Source organism: Euprymna scolopes, chromosome 10 (assembly GCF_053919585.1).
Source record: "Euprymna scolopes isolate OS-2025 chromosome 10, ASM5391958v1, whole genome shotgun sequence".
NCBI lineage: Eukaryota > Metazoa > Mollusca > Cephalopoda > Sepiida > Sepiolidae > Euprymna > Euprymna scolopes.
In genome coordinates, this window is record NC_136491.1 from 92,064,819 (window position 1) to 92,082,280 (window position 17,462).

At 35.5% G+C, this 17,462-nt stretch overlaps 1 protein-coding gene across 2 annotated transcripts in view; it reads right to left on the reverse strand.

Annotated features, from left to right (window-relative positions):
* LOC145286128 (caspase-8-like) overlaps positions 1 to 17,462 on the reverse strand; it is a 173,614-nt gene that overhangs the window by 61,431 nt on the left and 94,721 nt on the right. For both annotated transcript variants that reach the window (XM_080134834.1, XM_080134835.1), the window contains exons 6-7: positions 17,135 to 17,215; positions 13,441 to 13,482 (exon numbers count right to left, since the gene is read on the reverse strand). In XM_080134834.1, coding sequence (XP_079990960.1) covers positions 13,441 to 13,482; positions 17,135 to 17,215 — 123 coding nt within the window. The remainder of the gene's footprint in view (positions 1 to 13,440; positions 13,483 to 17,134; positions 17,216 to 17,462) is intronic.

Sequence of the window (17,462 nt, forward strand, 5' to 3'; positions counted from 1 at the left end):
AGCAAGATTCGTTAAGGCATTTGTTGAAAAGTTTGGAGAGAACTGGAGCAATTTCGGTTAACATATTTTAAATAGCACAGTTGGGATGAGATCAGGTTCACATGCTTTTGAGGTGTCTAGGATTTTTATATCATGCACTTGAAAAGGGGTGATTTTCAGATCATCTAGTTTGATGTCTGCCTGCAAAGGAAAATCAGGGAGGGAGTGTTTGCTGGGTCCAATGTAGAGTTTGAGGGAAATCGACGGGCAAGCATGTTAGCCTTCTCATGCAAGCAATTTCATGATTGTTGGATAATGGGGAAATTGTTGATTGCCTATTATTTACTACACTATTGTAAATTTTCCAGAAGTCATGAGTTCCTAATTTCTGTGCTTCAATGTGTTTTTTCTGGTGATTTTGGTATATTCTCTCTTAGCTGTCACTATTTATTTCTTCCAATTACTTCTACCTTCTATAAACTTTTATCTGTTTGTACTGAAGTACTGGACTTATGTTAGATAAATCTGTGGTATACATGTTGCCTTTGAGAGCTGCACAAGTAGAAGTAAACCATTGTAGAGAGTGGGGTTTGCTATAGAACTTCTGTGTGGGAACATGCGCTTCAATTGTCACTTTGAACCATTCAGTGGTCTCATTTGCCCACTGTTTTGCAGGAAGAGAAAAAATATTTCCCCATGGGGCATCTTTGATGAGATCCCTAATGGCTTTTCAGTCAGCCTTCTTATAGTATCTTTTCGTTTTGAGCAATGGCTGTCCAGCTTTGAGTAGGGAGTTTAGGGTGATTTCAACCATTATCACAACATGATCAGCATTCCCAAGTGGACTCTGGGCATTTGTAACATAATCATCGGAAACTGTGGTCAGAAATAAATCTAGAAGTGAGGCTTGTTAGTCCTGTAGATCTGAGATACAGGTCAGAAACATAACTGTCTGTGATAGTGAATAAGATATAGAAAAGCTAGGTGTTATGCTTCCAGCAGTGTCTGTGTAAGTAGAGAAACCAAGCCAATTAATGTGGTGGACAAATACATCTACTTGTGAACTAATATCAAGGGAGAATGCTGTATCTATGCTGTCAGAGATTTGGTTGATTAGGGTACAGTCCTGGGTTGATGTTGAGCGGTAGAGAAAATATAAGTAGCTAATGCTATGCTGCAGGTTAAGTCTCAAGTGCATGAAAGCCTGATCGACTGATTCTAGTTTTGATTCTCTAGTCAAGGGGAGGGTGTTTTGAATATATCCTCCAAGTCCGTGTATATGTCTGTCTGTGTTAAAGTGGTTAGAGAGGATGGGGATGTTGCTATGTGAATGGTCTACTAGCAGTTACACTCTAAACTGAGCACTTGACAACAGTGAATAGCAACTCTATAGAGCTATCTGAATTGAGTCTGCCTTCCTTTTCAAAGTAGTAGAGCATATAGGTTTAGGGTGAGAAGAACCAGAGCATATCAGCTCAACTTGATGTTGGGCCTTGTTAAGAAATTTCTTGCCTTTTGTAATGTGATTCTCTTAGGGCTTGCTAAATAATTGGCCCTTGTAGCTCTCGTATATGGAGGAGCAAGGATCCTTGTTCAGTGATGTCACTACTTCAATACCCATCTCTTAAGCCAAGATCCACATTGTTTTACCTGGATCTTAACACGCCCTTCTTTTGTAGCTTCTCAATAAATTTATTTGTGTGAACACAGTCAAAATATATGCTATGATCCTTTCTGCTAACCTGTTGTTATGCATATGTCCTTCCAACAGCCACACTTTCTATTCAGCTCTTGATAAAAGTGGACAGCAACTCAGTAGAGCCATTTGAATTGAATCTGACTTCCTTTTCAAAGAAGCGGGGTGGTGTGATGTGAACTAAAAACATACCTAAAAACTATTATTGAGGAAATTCATGTAGGTTATCCACCTGTTGTTCTGCATATTGTGCAACTGGTTTTTAGAAGAACCAGAGTAATCCTTGGCTCAACTAGGTGCTTGGCCTTGTTGAGAAGTTTTTTGGTTTTCATAAGATAGTTCTCTTGGGCTTTGCTCGTGAATAAATGACCTTGCAGCTCTTATATAAAGTGTGGCAAATATTCTCATTCAATGCTTTCTTTATAGTCAGAACATAAGGACCCTTATTTCTGCTAACCATTACTTCCACAACTCTAGCACAATTCTCCAACTCATATCTGAAGCAACAGTTTTTAATTTAGTGTGTATCATCTTAATGCAGGTCAGTCTTTTCTAATATTCCTGTGCTCTCCACTTGTCCATGCTCTCCAGCTCTCAAACCCACCAATCCATAACACTATACATTTATTAAATAATTCAATTAACTGTATTGAAGAGCAGATGTTGAGATTGGTGAAATTCTGGAAGCTCTTAAAATAGCCACATGTGTAACACAAGCTGAGTTCCGTTACTACATATATGGTCTTCCAGCAACCACATACTCTACTTAGCAGAAACACACTTAAAGACTATAATAGTTTAAGGAAAAATCATCTGTTGTTTTGAATATTGCACAACTGGTCCTGAGAAGAATCAGAGCATTCTCAGCTCAACTAGGTGCCTGTGTTGCATACGGGACAGACAATGCCGGGAAAAATCGGATGTATTGCGTACATGCAATTACAGATCCAGGCAAAACCATATATAAATCGGATTGCTGGTAACGATGACAATCCTACATTCCGATTTAAGAATCGAGATCATGAAATAATAAGAGAATATGTTTTAATGGGATTGGAATTGTTAAAAATGCAGAACAATAGAACAATCGAAATTTCAATTGAAGGTTAAAATAAGTGTGGAGAAAGAAGTGGCTTACTGTTAAAGCGGCTGTGTCCGAGAAAAAGGAATCCACCCTGATACAACTGTGGCCACTGAGATAGAACGGAATCGATATGCCAAAGGGGATGCTGTCTGGGTGAAGCCGCCAGGAAACCGATGTACTGACAAATATAAATGGGGCACAGTGACCGATGTGGTGAGTCAGCAGTGTGTCCAGGTTGATGGCGTACCCCGTCACGTTATGGACCTATGGCCGGCGACACATGTATCACCTCCAGTGGACGATGAGAGTGACTCTGACTCTGAGACGAGAGGGCCGTCACTTTGGTTTGCACCATCCCTATCAAGCAGTGACTCTGATATCAGTAGCCTCTACGGAGATGAAGCCTTCCCCAACCATCAGGCGGTGGATGAGAGCGCACGCGAAGACGAGAGCAGCACTGTCCCCCTTCGCAGAAGCACCTGACGGCGGCGATCACCACCCCCCTGCCGTTTCTGTGATCATGAGATCAGGGGGAGAGTGTGGAGAAAGAAGTGGCTCACCGTTAAAGCAGCTGCATGTTTGTGCCTGCAGAGGACAAATTGAGAATCAAGATGGTTCCCACAGGCTTTTATGTGGAAAAAAGTCTCGGGGAATCTCGGAGAATCTTGTACCCTGGTTCCATAAAGAATGAGGAAAGGAAAGCAGGAGGACAGATAATTTTTAGTCACTAAAGCGAACGGACGTGTGTAAAAGAAGAGGTAGAAGAAAAGAGTGTGGTGAACGAAACAAACAACAACTCAGTTGAAAGTAGAGTTGTAACAAACATAATAAGTGAACAATCAGATTCCAATCAAGGTTTGGTTTGGTTTGGTTTTACGGCATATCAATCTTTTTTTTTTTTTTTTTTTTGGTTATTTAATGCCGAGTTCCAGTTTTTTTTTTTTTTTTGGAATAGCTATTTTAATTTAATCAGTGAGTCAAATCAGACTTTTTGTATCATTAGGTGATGTGCTTCCTTCCTTTTTTTGGGGGGTGGGGTGTAAAGTTGGATTGAATTAAAGTTATATTCTTTTATATAGATTTACTTTTTTCAGAAATGTTAGTATTTTGTTGGAGTTTATTTTTTTAAATAGTTCTTTCATATTGTTGACATGGTAATAATTCATTGCCCTGAATTCCAGAATGACTGGGGATCCAGCAGAATTTGATACTTTTGTTTTGTGAGAGAGTGTGTATTTTTTGTAGCAGTTTGATGAGTAGTGGGTTATTTAAATTTTTATTCTTTAAGGATTCGAGTACCGATAGGGAGTCTGAAAAAATTATAAAATTGTTGTGGGTAAGGTCAGTGATGAGATCTAGTGCCATATCTAAGGCTGTGTCTTCGGCACTAAAAATTGAGGCATGGTCTGGTAGTCGCTTCTGTAAGGTAATGTTAGTGGATACGACTCCGCATCCGGTTTTGTTGCCGTCTTTGGACCCATCTGTGTATATGTGCTGATGGTTTGGGTGTTTTTCCTGAATGATAAGGAGTTTTTCTTGATAGGTTAGTGGATGGCTTTGATTTTTTGGGAGGTTATTTAATTCAAGGATGATTTCAGGGTGGAAGTCTTAGTTGGTTGACATTATGGATATTGGTGATTGTGATACCTGCATCTTCTACTAGTGGTTTTGTACGGAGCCCAAAAGGTTTTATAGCTTTTACTTTTTGGTCATATAGATTTTGGTAATTTGGATTGAAGGTACAGTTATAGGTTGGATTTGTTGGCTGTGATTTTTCTCTATCATAGAGCGAGTAATTTAGTGAGTGTGCAATGCAGTCATAAGCAGGATTGTCTGGGCAAGAGAGGATTTTGGTCAAGTATTGCAAGGCTAGTTTGTCGCGTCGAATTGATAATGGGGGTTCATTGGCTTCTGTATAGAGACTATCGATGGGGGAAGTTCGGAAGGCTCCCAGCGCAAGCCTGAGGCCCTGATGTTGAACGGTGTCCAATATCTTTATATACGACTTTCTGGTGGCACCGTAAATGAAGCTACCATAGTCTAGTTTCGATCGCACTAGTGACCTATATAACTTTAATAGGGTTTGTCTGTCCGCTCCCCAATCTATGTGGGCAATGACCCGCATTAGCTGTAGGGTTTTATTACATTTATTTTTAAGATGTTTTATATGAGGGATGAATGTAAGTTTTTTGTCTAGTATTAATCCTAAGAATTTATGTTCATTTACAACAGGAATCGGAATATCATCTAGTTTTAAAAGAGGATCTGGGTGCAGTTTTCTTAGTTGACAAAAGTGCATACATTTTGTTTTGTTAATGGAAAATTTGAAGCCATTCTTAGTTGTCCATTTTTTTATTTTGTCAATGCATTGTTGAAGTTGATGCTCAATTATATGGATATGTCTTGAGCTATATGCAATTAAAAAATCATCAACATATAGAGAGCAATCCACGCCTTGGTTTATGCATCCAACAATACTGTTAATTTTTAGGCTGAATAGTGTTACCGACAAAATACTTCCCTGTGGAACTCCCGTTTCCTGTTCCTTGATGTCCGATAGGCACGTTCCTACACGGACATTGAATAGTCTATTATTAATGAAGTTGTTGATGAAGATGGGTAGGGGTAGTATTCCTTTCACTCTAGCTTCTTTAAGATCTTTCATGATGCCATACCTCCATGTGGTATCGTACGCCCTTTCAAGATCAAAGAAAATAGCAGTCATATGTTTTTTTTGTATAAATGAATTTCTGATGAAAGTTTCTAAACGAATTAAATGGTCTGTTGTGCTACGATGTTTTCGGAAGCCACACTGAAAATTAGTTATTATTTTATTTGTTTCCAGAAACCAAATTAATCTGGTGTTGACCATTCTCTCCATGATCTTACACACGCAGCTTGTTAGAGCTATGGGGCGATAATTGGAGGGGTCAGATGCATCCTTTCCTGATTTTGGTATAGGAATGACTGTGGCTTGTTTCCATATGGCTGGAAGATTGCCATTGAGCCAGATGTCATTATAAATAGAAAGTAAATACTTTAATGGTTCATCTGGTAGTTGTTTTAGAAATTCATACGTTATCTCATCAGGTCCCTCAGCCGTGTTGTTGGCTTTTTTTAATGAATCCTTTAGTTCATGGATGGTAAAAGGTTTGTTGTATTCTTCCTCATTATTACTTTTAAAGTTCAGTTTGGTTTTTTCTAATTCCTGTTTAATGATCTGGAATTTTTTATCGTAATTTTTAGAAGATGAATTATTTGCAATAGTATCTGCAAGCAGGTTTGCCATGTCCTCTTTTTTTGTTATTTTACTATTGTTTACACAGAGGTGGTTGACAGGGGGACTGGTGTTTTTTCCTGATATTTTCTGAATCATATTCCATACAGTTTTGTCTTTGGTGGTGTTGTTGATTTTAGACACAAAATTCTTCCACGATTCCCTTTTGGCTTCATTTATTGTTCGGCGTGCTTTAGCCCTGCATATTTTAAAGTTGTTTAAATTCTGAGTAGTTGGTTGGTTGTTGAATTTTCTTAATGCAGCACATCGTAGCCTGATAGCCTTTTTACAGTCATTATTAAACCAGGGACGATTATACTTGGTTGATGATTTTGTTTTAGGAATACATTCTTCTGCTATTGAGATAATGGTATCTGTAAAGTGAGTGATTGGGTCTTTCTCACATTTTTCAGGTACGAGTTTGTGTTTGCATAGTAATCTGAATTTGTTCCAGTTAGCTTTTTTAAGGTTCCAGCGAGGAATTTTTGAAATTATTTCAGGACCAAAATGTTCTAAAGTTATCGGGAAGTGGTCACTTCCACAGGTATCTATATGCACTGTCCAATTGTAATCTATAAAGATACTAGGATCACTTATAGAGAGGTCAATTGCTGAGGACGAATTTGTAGCGGAGTGAATAAAGGTTGGTTTTTTGTTGTTGTATATGCATAGATTGTTGTTGTTGATAATCTTTTCTATAGTGATTCCTTTTCTATCCGTGTTTGAGCATCCCCAACTAACATTATGACTATTAAAATCGCTTAATAATAAGAAGGGGCGAGGGAGTTGGTTGATGAGTTTTTCTATTTCAGTTTCATCTATGGGATCGTTTGGAGGCAGATAAATGGAGCAAATTGTGACCGTTCTATGTAGGGTGGCTGTGACAGCAATTTCCTGTAAGTTAGTTTGTAGATTTATTTGGCTTTGTGCCGTGTTTTTGTTAATGAGAATGGATGTTCCCCCTGAAGCTCTATTTGGATTATTTGTTGTATAGTTGTATTCAGTAAAACTTTGGAGATTGATATTTTCAGATGGTTTTAAAAAAGTTTCTTGTAGGCATATTATTGTGGGACATAGATCGGATATCAGTAGAAGTAATTCATTCCGGTTGGCTTTTATACCTCTGCAATTCCATTGGATTATTTTGTTGGCCATAGTTTAGATTTTATGTATTTGATTTCCCTTTTGTCTTGGGAATAGGGGTGTTTTCTTTTTTATGGGGGTTTAGAAGTTTTGTCTTCTATTTCCATTGTTTCCAAGGAGGTTTTAAATTTATTTTGGTCTGTAGTTCTTGTATTTGAATCATTGGACTGTTTCATGTGCATTTGAGCATTTGTGAGCTTTTTATCATTGGTAAATTCGGTTTCTGTTTCCATAGCTTCTGGTTCTTTGTGTTCAATTGGTTTGTTAGCTTTTATGCTTGATTTATCTCTGGTTTTAGATGTTGAGCGAGATCGTGGTTTGGTTTTTGTGGGGCTGGTTTTCTTTGAGGAATTTTTACCATTTATTGTTCTTGTCTGTTCGGATGTTTTTGGAGAATCTTTATCATTTTTTCGCTCCTGATTGCTTGTGTTTGGTTTCTTTTTTTTTTTCCAGGGTGTTTTCGGTTTCCATTTTTCCTAGAATTTGGAATCTATTTTGAATATCTACTGTTTGGTTTTCTTCTTTTCTGGTTCCTTTGCGGAGGGTACTAGGCGAGTGTTCTTTTGATTTTGGGATGTTTTCAGTTTGTGTGGGTTTTTTGTTCGGGGATTGTGTTTGGTTTTTTGGATCTGGTGAGATTTTACTCTCAATTGTTTGGTAGTTATTTCCAAGTACAGCTGGAGTTGACGACAGTTGCTGTAAGGTGGTCCTCAATGTCTCAACTAGTTCACAAAGTGATTTTATGAGGGTAGAGATTTCCTTTAGTTCAGTTTTTTCTATTGTTTTTAATTGATTTTTGGTTGCACCTGCGTATGATCTAGTTGGTTCTGTTGTGGTGGCTGTTTCAATAATTTTACTGGCTTCAGTAAAACTTATGTTTTTAGTATATTTGAGTTCATTTATTTTTTTTTCTTTGATCCAGTTTTGGCAGAGCGATGAGTATGCTGGATGGTTCTCTCCACAGTTTGGGCATTTTATATTTCCTTGGCATTCTGTTTCCTGGTGTTCGTTACTGCTACACTTTGGACATACTGCTTTCCTGGTGCAGTATTCTTTGAAGTGGCCAAATTTTTGGCAGTTTAGGCAGCGAAGTGGTCTGGGGATATATGTTTCTACTTTAATGTTAATATATCCAATCTTGAGTTCAGTTGGTGGAGTAGAAGTATTGAAAGTTAATATGTATGTGTTGGCGTTAATTGTTTGTTCGTTTCTTTTTATTGTAATTCTTTTTGTATCTATAACTTTTTGATTTTTTAGGTTTGTTTTTATTTCATCTAGAGAGCAGGTGTTTAGTTCTGGACATCTGATGACTCCCTTTGAGGTGTTGAGGGTTTTGTGAGGGTAGGCCTTGATGTTTATATCATGGAACTTTGTCCATATTAAAATTTCTTCGGCACTACTTTTAGTAGATACTTGTATAAGTAAAGTTCCGTTTTTTAATTTTTTAATTTGTTTTGTGTTCAGATTTTTGTTGATAATTCTTTTGATTTTGAATGGGGACATTTTTGTATTTGTGTGTTATCTTGCGATTCCAAGATTATATACTCCGGAAAGTTTGTGTTTTCATCTTCATCGCTTTCTGGATGGGGCCTTTTAATTTTTTGGAAGCCAGAGAATATTTTTTGTTTTTTTCATCATCCTTGCTCCCCACCCTCCTCGGAGCCCTAAATTGGGAGATGGTTGGGGGGAAACCCATTCGCCCAAGCATCTCAGGGATACAATGATGATATACTCAAACAGTGAGTGTAGCTGCTTATGACGATTTTTTTTCATTTCCTTGGACCCAGCAAGGTGTAGAAAGGGTTAGTTGTCAATAGCATCAGTTTTCACCATCTGATTGGCCCTTGCTATCACCTTCTAATGGTAGTATGTGTATGTGTTTTTTTTTTTGTTTTTTTTTTTAATTTTTTATATGAGTATAATGTGTTTGTGTTTCTCTTTATGGGGGTTTACTATTATTAGGGACTGTCATGACTAGCCGGTTGGTCGGGTCGAGCCTGTCCGACCGCCCGTCTAGCCGAAGTAAGGCCAAAGTGGAGTGTTGCTAAATCACGGCCATTTGGTTCCAAGGTCGTGAGTTGCTCAGCCACCAGGATCCCGTTCTAAGGCATTACGGGTCGCCACCTACGGCCAACAGGTGGCCCCATTGAGGGACTTTTACTCTCTGCAGGGGGGCAGTCGGTGTATTCTGATACTCCACCAACAGGGTCTGGGAGTGGGGGGGGGAGATAGAAAAGGGGAGGGAGGGGGGATGTTGTTTTTGTTTTTGGTTTTGCAGAACAAAATTAAGTTTTACAAAAAAAATCAGAAAACAAAAAACATCAATGTAGGTGCATTTCGTCTCAGGAAGTCAAAAGACAGCCTGATCTGGTAGCACCAGTCCAATCAAGGAATGTGGATGATGTCAATATAAGACATAAACAAAATCAGTCGATTAGAGAATAGAGAAAGCGAGAGAGAAAGTCAGTGACATTTCTGTCATCACAGCACTCATACTGACCCAAACTATTTCACTGTAATGTAAATAAAACTTGATGTTGCTTTAACAGGAGTTTGTTTGTTTGATTACAAAAACCATAACTATCAGTGCGCATATATTATTTCCATGCATTTTGTTTAATATGCAAACCATAAATTATATAGACAATATTACACTTAACCTTATCAAGAAGTTTCTTGATTTTTGTAAGACGGTTTTCTTTGGTTTTGCTGGTGAATAATTCACCCTTGCGGCTTTTATATAAGGTGTAACAAAGATCCTCATTCAGTGCTTTCTTCATAGATACAACATCAATGTCCATCTTTTGCGCTTTTCATGCATTGTCTTACCTCTTACCACACCTTTCTTTTGCAGTTTCTCAATAAATTTACTTGTGCAAACACAGAAAAAACATCTGCTTGGATTCTTTCTACTAACTATTGCTTTCACAATTCTGACATAATTCACATCTCACGGTCTTTAAGGAGCACTCAACGGCAGGTAAGATTTATGGATTTTTTAATCCAGCACACATGAACATGATGCAAATCACACTCTTCCAAAATTCATCCATGCTTTCCAGCACTCAAACCCACCAATAGTATACAGAAACAACTATCCATTGCACACTATTGCTGTTGAATAATACAAGTGGTTCTGATGTGAAAAAATATAATAAAATTATCAAATTAGACTCAAAGACCCAACACTTCACTATTTCTTCTTTGACATGATTAAGGTGAAGACCAACATGCATGCCCACAACATGGTTGACACTTTGAAGGCTGCCATTGTGGAGGTATTCATCATTATAAACAAAGACATGGTTGCAAAAGCATGCAACACAATTTGCTCTCCACTTGAGATTGTTGTCTCTGCTATCTACAGTTACAATGAAAATGTATGTAACTCTAACTGTTGATAAATGCATTGTTGAGTCTCTACATATATAACTTTTGTTTCTATTGTCGATTTCGTTTTGATTTTGTCAAAAATCAGCTTTTGCTGCAATACCCTGCACATATTTATTCTAAGTGAAGATCAGTCTTAGAAGCTTACCAAAGCAGGGGGCTTCCTAAAGGAGAGAGCCTTCATTTCAATTTGGGCAAAATGAAGATCTGAGCATTAGTGAAATGAAAGAAGCTTGCTTTTAGGCACATTAGAAGTAACCAGCCACCTTTTTATCCCATTGCACTGCATGCTCTAGACCAAAAGAGAGAGAATCAGAAATTTTGATTATTAATGCTCATTGAAGTGTTGCCATAGATGGTTGAGTCATCTTCATAAATATTAATGAATTATCTTAGAATATAATTTGTGTATTCATTTATGAAGATCAGCAAAAGAGTTCAACCCAGAATGGATCCTTCAGGCATGCAGACGTTGATACTATTATGAATGTGCATCCGTGTGCATTCAGTGCACAGGCCATGATTGTCTGCTCATTGTGCCAGTCTAAAGCCATTGCTCAATTCCAATGTCAGTCAGTCTCAGTCAGGGTTGCAAACAGAAAATTTTTCCTTCCAAATAAAACTGCAACTCTAGTTTAAAACAAGTAACAAAAGTTTACTGCTGGACATAATCATGAGGGAGTAGTCAAAGCGTTAACAGTAACATAGCCATACTTTATCAACGCTGGGGAGATGGCTGTGATAGGTTAAAAATCAAAAACCAATCTTGTCAAACAATAAAAGAAAAAAAACAAATAAAATGATTTAATGGCAAAAACATTTTCATATTTTTCTTCTTCTTTTACACCTAACTTTACAAGGCATGACAGATTCAAGCTGTATACTCATGACACACAGTAGACTGATTGGTCTGTACTGGGATGCAGAAGACTGATCAGCGGCCGGATCAAGTAAAGAATAGATACCCTGTAGCAGACGACGCCGCCTGGCGGTGACAAGCGCACATTTCAACTAACACCGGTGATTCGACCTTGACATTGGCACACGCACATAGCGTCGGTTGTTTGTAAACAAGTCAAATAGCAAACATGCTCGAATATTCGCCAGCAATTTTTTTTTTTATATATATATATTTACAAAACTATTGAAGATTTAAAAGAAAAAAATATATATTTACAAAACATTTTTTATTTTTTAAGTAAGTAACAAAACAAACGTATTTAAATAAAAGATATTTAAATAAATGGATGTCTTCTGTTTCGGATTTTTTGCGACCAAATCTTTAAATCTCGATTGTTTATACTTGTGATTTTATTATGCATAAAAATTGTCTCAGACTAGAAGGATTTCTCCTTCACTGACCACCGACATACATCGCAATTTAAATAAATATTGAGTTGTATTATAACAATAAATAATAATGAACCTTTTTTTTTTTAATAAGTTTTATTCAAACAGTTTTTATTTGAACTTAATGGACTGTTTTTTTTTTTGTTTTTTTTATTTATTAACTGTTTTATTCTTTTTTATCAAACAAAAATAGAACTTTTATAATGAAATCTACATTATGGACTGTTTTTCAAACATCGAAATTTTAAAATTAAAGTTTTATTTAAAAAAAAAAAAAAGACGAGGTGTTTTTTCTTTTCGAGATATTTTTTTTCGCCATTTATCATTTTGAAATTTTATTCAACAATGAAATAATAAAAAAAAACTTTTTGTTAAATATATTTTTAAAAAATTATTATAAAATATCTATAAAGTCTATTTTTTATGCCTGTAAAAGTTTGTTGAAAGTTCAAATAAAGTTTATAATAATTTAATCGAAAAAAAACACCTGATCTTCTTTTTTTTTTTTTTTTAAATAAAACTAACTTTAATTTGAAAATTTCGATGTTTGAAAAACAGTCCATAATATATATGCCATTATAAAAGTTCTATTTTTGCTTGATAAAAAGAATAAAATACTTATTAAAAAGTCCTGTAAATATATTAAAAACGCACTCAGAAAGACGCCCATTTATTTAAATATCTTTTATTTTAAAAAAAATATTGCTCGCGAATATTCGTCAAAATTTAATATTTAAAAATATTATTTTAAAAATATATTAATTGTCGCTAAAGTTAATGTTTTAAAGAATAATTAAATAAATATTGAATTGTCTTAAAAACGCACACAGACCCTCCCACCACCACCAAAAAAAAAAAAACCATGGTACATTAAAATCAATCTTGGTCGAAAAAATCCGAAACAGAAGACACCCATGGGATTTAAACACCACTGGCCAACTAGTAGATGGTTTGCAACAAAAAAAGAAAGCCAGTTTTCATCAAACAGAAATGGAATCATGTTGTCTTTTCTACAGTGATAATTTTATCATTCCACCCTGTATATATAAAGAATTTTCTTTCTTGGCATGTTCATAATTTATCAAAATTATCCAGTAAAACATCTGAAGTAAAAGATTAATCTGAAGACTTTAAAAAAAAAAAAAAAAAAAAAAAAGAAACACATCGATTTACATGATGAGAAAGAAAATTCTTTTTGGTATAGCGATAAAAGGGGGAATAACTCTAAATAAAGAAAGTAAGATTTATCGCCCTTTATAGATCCTTGCAAAGACTAAAGACTTTCAGTGGGAAACGGAGGACAAGATAGCGGCTTTGCTTGACATTGTATATTGTTCTGTAAATAATTTATATTTTCTGCCACAAATAAATTGTTTTTAAAAATATAATCAGCTGGACGTACTTGTTATTTGAATATTCAATGATCCTGACATTCTATTCTCTGCGCACAGTACTTATCTATTTTTTTCTAAGAAAGCATTTTTTTAAAGAATAAAAAAGATAAGAAAAATAAGTACTTACCACGTGGGATAGCCGTCATTTTGTACTTTTCTAACTTTATTTCTGCAAAGATCAATATTTCAAAGTTAACGATTTTCAAGTTTAAAGATTGTGAAACAAACTAAAATAAAATATATAAATGAACTAGAAGAATACTTGTCCCAGGACGAGTAAAATTAATTCTCTGAATGAAAGAGCTTTGCACCGTTTTTCAGTCTCTTTTTGAACATTAAAATAAAGATATAATGATATTAAACCCTATATTTAGACTGCTATATTGTTGTTCTCCTGGAACAAAAATATGGGAAATTGTGAATAGAAAAATGTTTGGATGGCAGAAATGATGGTATTGAAATGAATTAGGTATATTAGAGAAATAAAATATTTATATAACTTTGGAATTTTAACAAAAAGCAAACAGGAATTTTAACTAACAATAATAAGAAATGGATTACATGACAAAGATCAGGTGATTTGATTCTTTAGTGCTATGTTGTAGTAATGAATGAAGATATTATAGAAAGATAGTAGAGGTAGTCAGGAGACAGAGTTAGAGTCTGGAGAGAGATGAAGTCAGAGGTTGGTTGCATTGGAGAACAGATGCATATTCATATGTAGAAACAGATGCATATTCATATGTAGAAATCAAGAGAATCGTGCAACAGCAAAAGACAAAGGAGAATGTCAGAAAATAAAGTTGTCTAGAAATAATCTGTGTGTCAATTGTCATTCTGCAAAATATGTTTTTGCTGCATACAGGCTGTCAGTCAGGACTCACAAACTGAAGAAAGGTATTTTTCCCCTCCCTTTTTGACCTGATGTCATCCTCGGAAAGATGTTATCCATCCCTTGTTTATTTGTCCCTTAAAGAATTGCCAGTATGAATCTGTTTGAACTGTTTATTATACACTAGCCTGGATGCCCGGCGTTGCCCAGGTGTTTGGAGGTGTGTGTTGAGCAAAACAAAAAAAAAAAAATTGCCGTAGGGAGGCAGGCAGACTCGAACCCATACCGCAAACGAGAAAAAGAATATGAAAAAAAAAATGCGATGCCTTAGCCATTACATTCATCACCAAACTGGATGTGACGAAGGTTCAAATTAAGGCTAGTCAATCGAAAAGAGGGGATCACTTTTGAAAAAAACGACCTCTCCTTGTAGAAAAGTGCCCAGTTGAGGGTGAAGGAATTAATGTTTTTAGCCAATTCTTCGATAGTTGTCATCCGAAGGGTCGAGCTTCAAAATGATACCGATCTTGTGAAAATCTGTCGCCTCTATTGAAAGTTTAGGCAGACATACATACATACATGCATACATACATTTAAACAGACAGGTGAGATTTATATTGTAGATGTTAACACCACACATATGCCACAGCAAGCATTATATCGATACATACAAACATACATGAACACTAGACACACATATATTTGAACTCCATTATATATAGAGAACTAGACGATCACAAACATGTTACGCATACATCATGTTATATGCTTACATTAAATAGACATGTCACAAGAATTAAAGAGACAGCATTATAGAGACTGACTATGTAACAGATTAAGCAACACTGAGCTTGGTCAGTACTAAAATAGGTGACTATTTGAGAATTCCAGGTGCTATATGTGACAAGACAACCTTTGACAAGACAACCTTTAACAAGGTCATTAAAATATCAACCAATTTTTATTTCACAAATTCTCAGAAAGTCTATTATAAAATGACTCAAAGGCTTACTTTGAGAAGACCCAGACTATTTCTTATCAATCCCCTTTAATTTGCAACTTCTATAAACAATTAACACAGTTCAAACGTTCTCATTCTTCCCATTTTCTTATTTTATCTTTTCAGTGCTGTTTTACAGCTTGTCATTGTTCAGAGGGAGAAAACTCTCATTTACTAAGAGATCTGTCCAGTTTTTCATCTTATAATTTTTTTTTTTTTTTTTTTTTTTTACACAGTGGTCACCACTTATCAAAGCCCGGAAGCCACTCAGGGATAAGGGTTATTGCAAGTACATTACGTTAGTGTTGAGATTTGATGAAGTGTTTACTTAAGGGGGCGGTTCATTAGGAATTTGTTAACGTTGGACTTGAAGACATCCAAGTTGTAGTCAGGTGGGAAGCAGGCAGACGGAACAGAGTTCCACAGGCGTGCAGTTCTAAGAAAGAAGCTTTGTTCATGGAATCCACGTTTTGATTTAGGCACAGATAAGGAGTGGGGGAAATTTTTCACAGTGGATTCGGCTAGACGGGTGTTTTTCGTGAAAGATTGGCGAGGAGGGACCAGACATTGGTGTTCAGACGAGCACCTGCCATGGAAATAATGATAAAACAAGGATAGGCTCGCAACATCTCTTCTGTGGGAGAGAGTTTGCAGGGTAGAGAAAAGGGCATCCCCAACTGAGCCACGAAGTCTATTTTGTACTCTGTCAAGGCAGAATAGGCTGTTTTTAGCAGCTCCTGCCCAGATGTTGCAGCAGTATTCCATCCTTGGACGTACTTGGCTTTTATATAGATAGAGAATTGCATCAGTAGTAAGTATCTTCTGGAGCGGTAGAAGGATCCCACCATCTTTCCAGCGACCTTGGCAACAGACTCGATGTACGTGTTCCATTTCAGATCAGGAGTAAAGGTCAAACCCAGAAGCTTGTCAAAACACGGGGCCTCTCTCAGATGAGAGATGTTCGATGCGATATTTTTTATTAAATCAAAACATTAAAAAAAAGCTGAAACACATTTTTTTAATGTAACAAAGCTGATAAGATTTATAATACAAAACGCATTAACTATTAAGAGAATCGTTTCTGTTTTCATATCATAATTTACGATGCTAAAACCAATGAACCAACAATATTTTCATTAGATGAAAACATTTTAAAAAAAGAAGCTGCAGCAACTTTTTCTACATTTTTACAACTACTTTTTTTAATTAAAAAGTAAATGCTATGGTAAGGTTTTTAAAAAATTAGTGTTTTATATAAAATCCTCTTTGCTATATACTTTTTAAATATTACTTTAGAGGACATACTATTGATGAATAGTCCGCATCAAGGTTTTATATAAATACTTCTTTGCTATATACTTTTTATAAATATTATTTTAGGGAACATATTATTGATGTATGGTCCAAGTCAGTGTTTTACATAAAAACTTCTTTGCTATATACTTTTTTAAATATTAGTTTAGGGCACATATGTATGGTACAATGTATTGATGTATTTCCAATTCAATGTTTTATATGAAAACTTCTTTGCTATATACTTTTTTAAATATTAGTTTAGGGGACAGATTATTGATGTATGGTCCAAGTCAGTGTTTTACATAAAGACTTCCTGTCTAAATATAAAAACTATATAATTCATCAATCACAGAAATGATGAATGTAATCTGGTAGAAGAAGGTAATCAGCAAGCACATACTGAAATGGACCTATCATCTATGGCTGATCTACTTTTTTTTTAATCAATGTGTAACTACTTACCAAGTCCCAGGGACTATTCAAGGATAAGGGTTAAAAAGTTTGTTGGTTGAATAATGAATGTCATTAGAGGATTGGAAACATTGAATGCAATGGGCAGAAGAATATTTAAGAGGATGGCTAGACAAAGATTTGTTTATATTAGACTTGAAGACGACCATGTTGTAGTTAGTTAGGAAGCAAACTGGTAGTATCTTGTTTATTATTATTATTATTATTATTATTATTATTTACCTGGTTTTGGTTGTGAAGATATTTTTGGCTGCTTTGTGTCAGTCAAGGGTGTATTCACACTTCTGTCTATGAAAGGTTTTCCTACATTAAAAGAAAAGAAATGTAATCAAAATAAAAATAGTATTCCAGTTTTTACATAAAATCGGAAAATATATACAGACTGTTTGAAAAATCTATCATATAACTTTAAGATTAGTTCTATATGTGTATGTGTGTCAGTGGATGAAATGGGCAGAAGAAAACTTAAGAAGGTGCCTTTACAGGTATTTTTTTACATTAGACTTGAAGATGACCATGCTGTAGTCAGTTAAGAAGCAGACTAGTAGTA